The 1,608-nt window shown below is 36.5% G+C and overlaps 1 protein-coding gene across 1 annotated transcript in view; it reads left to right on the forward strand.

The window, feature by feature from the left end:
• The window catches only part of dpm1 (dolichyl-phosphate mannosyltransferase subunit 1, catalytic), a 4,416-nt gene that overhangs the window by 519 nt on the left and 2,289 nt on the right, over nucleotides 1-1,608 (forward strand). The window contains exons 2-6 of the mRNA XM_032521591.1: nucleotides 78-177; nucleotides 377-410; nucleotides 513-589; nucleotides 1,126-1,151; nucleotides 1,499-1,594. Coding sequence (XP_032377482.1) covers nucleotides 78-177; nucleotides 377-410; nucleotides 513-589; nucleotides 1,126-1,151; nucleotides 1,499-1,594 — 333 coding nt within the window. The remainder of the gene's footprint in view (nucleotides 1-77; nucleotides 178-376; nucleotides 411-512; nucleotides 590-1,125; nucleotides 1,152-1,498; nucleotides 1,595-1,608) is intronic.

Below are 1,608 nucleotides of genomic sequence, written 5' to 3' on the forward strand. Positions count from 1 at the left end.
TGTGTGTGTGTGTGTGTGTGTGTGTGTGAGAGAGATACAAAGTTGAAATAGCATTCTCAGTTGTTGTTTTTTAACAGTGGCTATAACTACGAGGTAATTATCATTGACGACGGAAGCCCGGATGGGACCTTGGGGGTGGCAGAGCAGTTGCAGAAAATATACGGAGAGGACAAGATAGTAAGTTAAGAATTGGTAATCTCCACCTTCACAGTGATGGCGCTGGAGTTCTTGCTTTAAAAAGAACCAAACATTGCATTTCTTACAATGGTATAAATGTATGTATTAGAATTAATAAGCACGCCATGTAACCGTTGGTTGTAGTAATGGAGCATGGCATCTTTATGCAGATCTTTAATCTCTCTTTTCTGTGGGACAGCTTCTTCGACCAAGAGCAAAGAAATTAGGACTTGGTAAGTTGCAAACTGGGTAAAGAAAAGAAAAGAAAAGTAAAGTGGTGTATTCATTCTAGTAACCTTTGCCCACTAATGATGAGCTCCTGTTTCCTTTCAAAGGCACTGCGTACATCCACGGCATTAAGCATGCTACTGGGAACTTCATAATCATAATGGACGCAGATCTTTCCCATCATGTGAGTGTGGGCTTGTTTTATTATGCGTTATCAATAAATTCACTTTACGTCAGGTTGATTCTAGAGCTGACTCTTATTATCATTACAGATTATTAGTCTGCCAGTTACTTTTTCAATCAGTCATGAGTTGTTTTTCTGATGCTCGTCTTCAAATCGCTTGTTGTTTTGTCTGATCAACAGTCTAAAACCTAAATATATTGACATGTCCAGCAAATCCTCAATTTTGAGCAGCCGGAGCCTGAGATGGAGTTTTTGCTGAAAATGGGTGATTAATGATTAGTTGATTATTAAAGCAGTTACCGATTGATTAATCAACTGATCCTTTTAGTCCTGGCTGAATTGCGTTAGGTAGTATTTGCATCTGAGATGTGAGCTTACCTGATCTATTTTTTTTTTTGTCAACTCTCTCCTCTTTATCATCCCTAATATTTAATTACCTTTTTAGTTAATGGCAATGTTATGTAAATATAACAGGTTTTGCGAGTAATTCAACTTTAGACAGCATGTTATTTGATCTTTGTCCTTTTTTATTTCAGCCCAAATTCATCCCAGAATTTATTGAGTAAGTGTTACTACATTTCCATTTCCTATCATGTGATTTTGTTTTGTTTATTACTGTATTTCAGTTTGTGTATACCACATTCATTTCTAAATACTAAAAACAATATTTAAGGAAGAACATTTATTTATCCACAATACATTGTTCATTCACAAAGAAAATTAGTGTCCTTTTTAAAAGGTTTTTATTTATGTTTCAAAGAAAATGAAAATGATGATCCAAAAAAATTGATCATTCCCTCTTATGTCGTGAATCATATCGCAATTGCAAAATCAGTCAAAAAAATTGCAATTTGACACTTTCCTCATATCGCGAGGCCTTAGTTAAGACCATGATGTTGCTTTTTTCAGAAAGCAGAAGGAAGGTGATTACGACCTGGTGTCGGGTACTCGATACAAAGGGAACGGAGGCGTATACGGCTGGGACCTGCGCAGGAAACTGATCAGGTAGCTGCAAGTCT

The sequence above is a fragment of the Etheostoma spectabile genome, chromosome 7, assembly GCF_008692095.1.
Source record: "Etheostoma spectabile isolate EspeVRDwgs_2016 chromosome 7, UIUC_Espe_1.0, whole genome shotgun sequence".
NCBI lineage: Eukaryota > Metazoa > Chordata > Actinopteri > Perciformes > Percidae > Etheostoma > Etheostoma spectabile.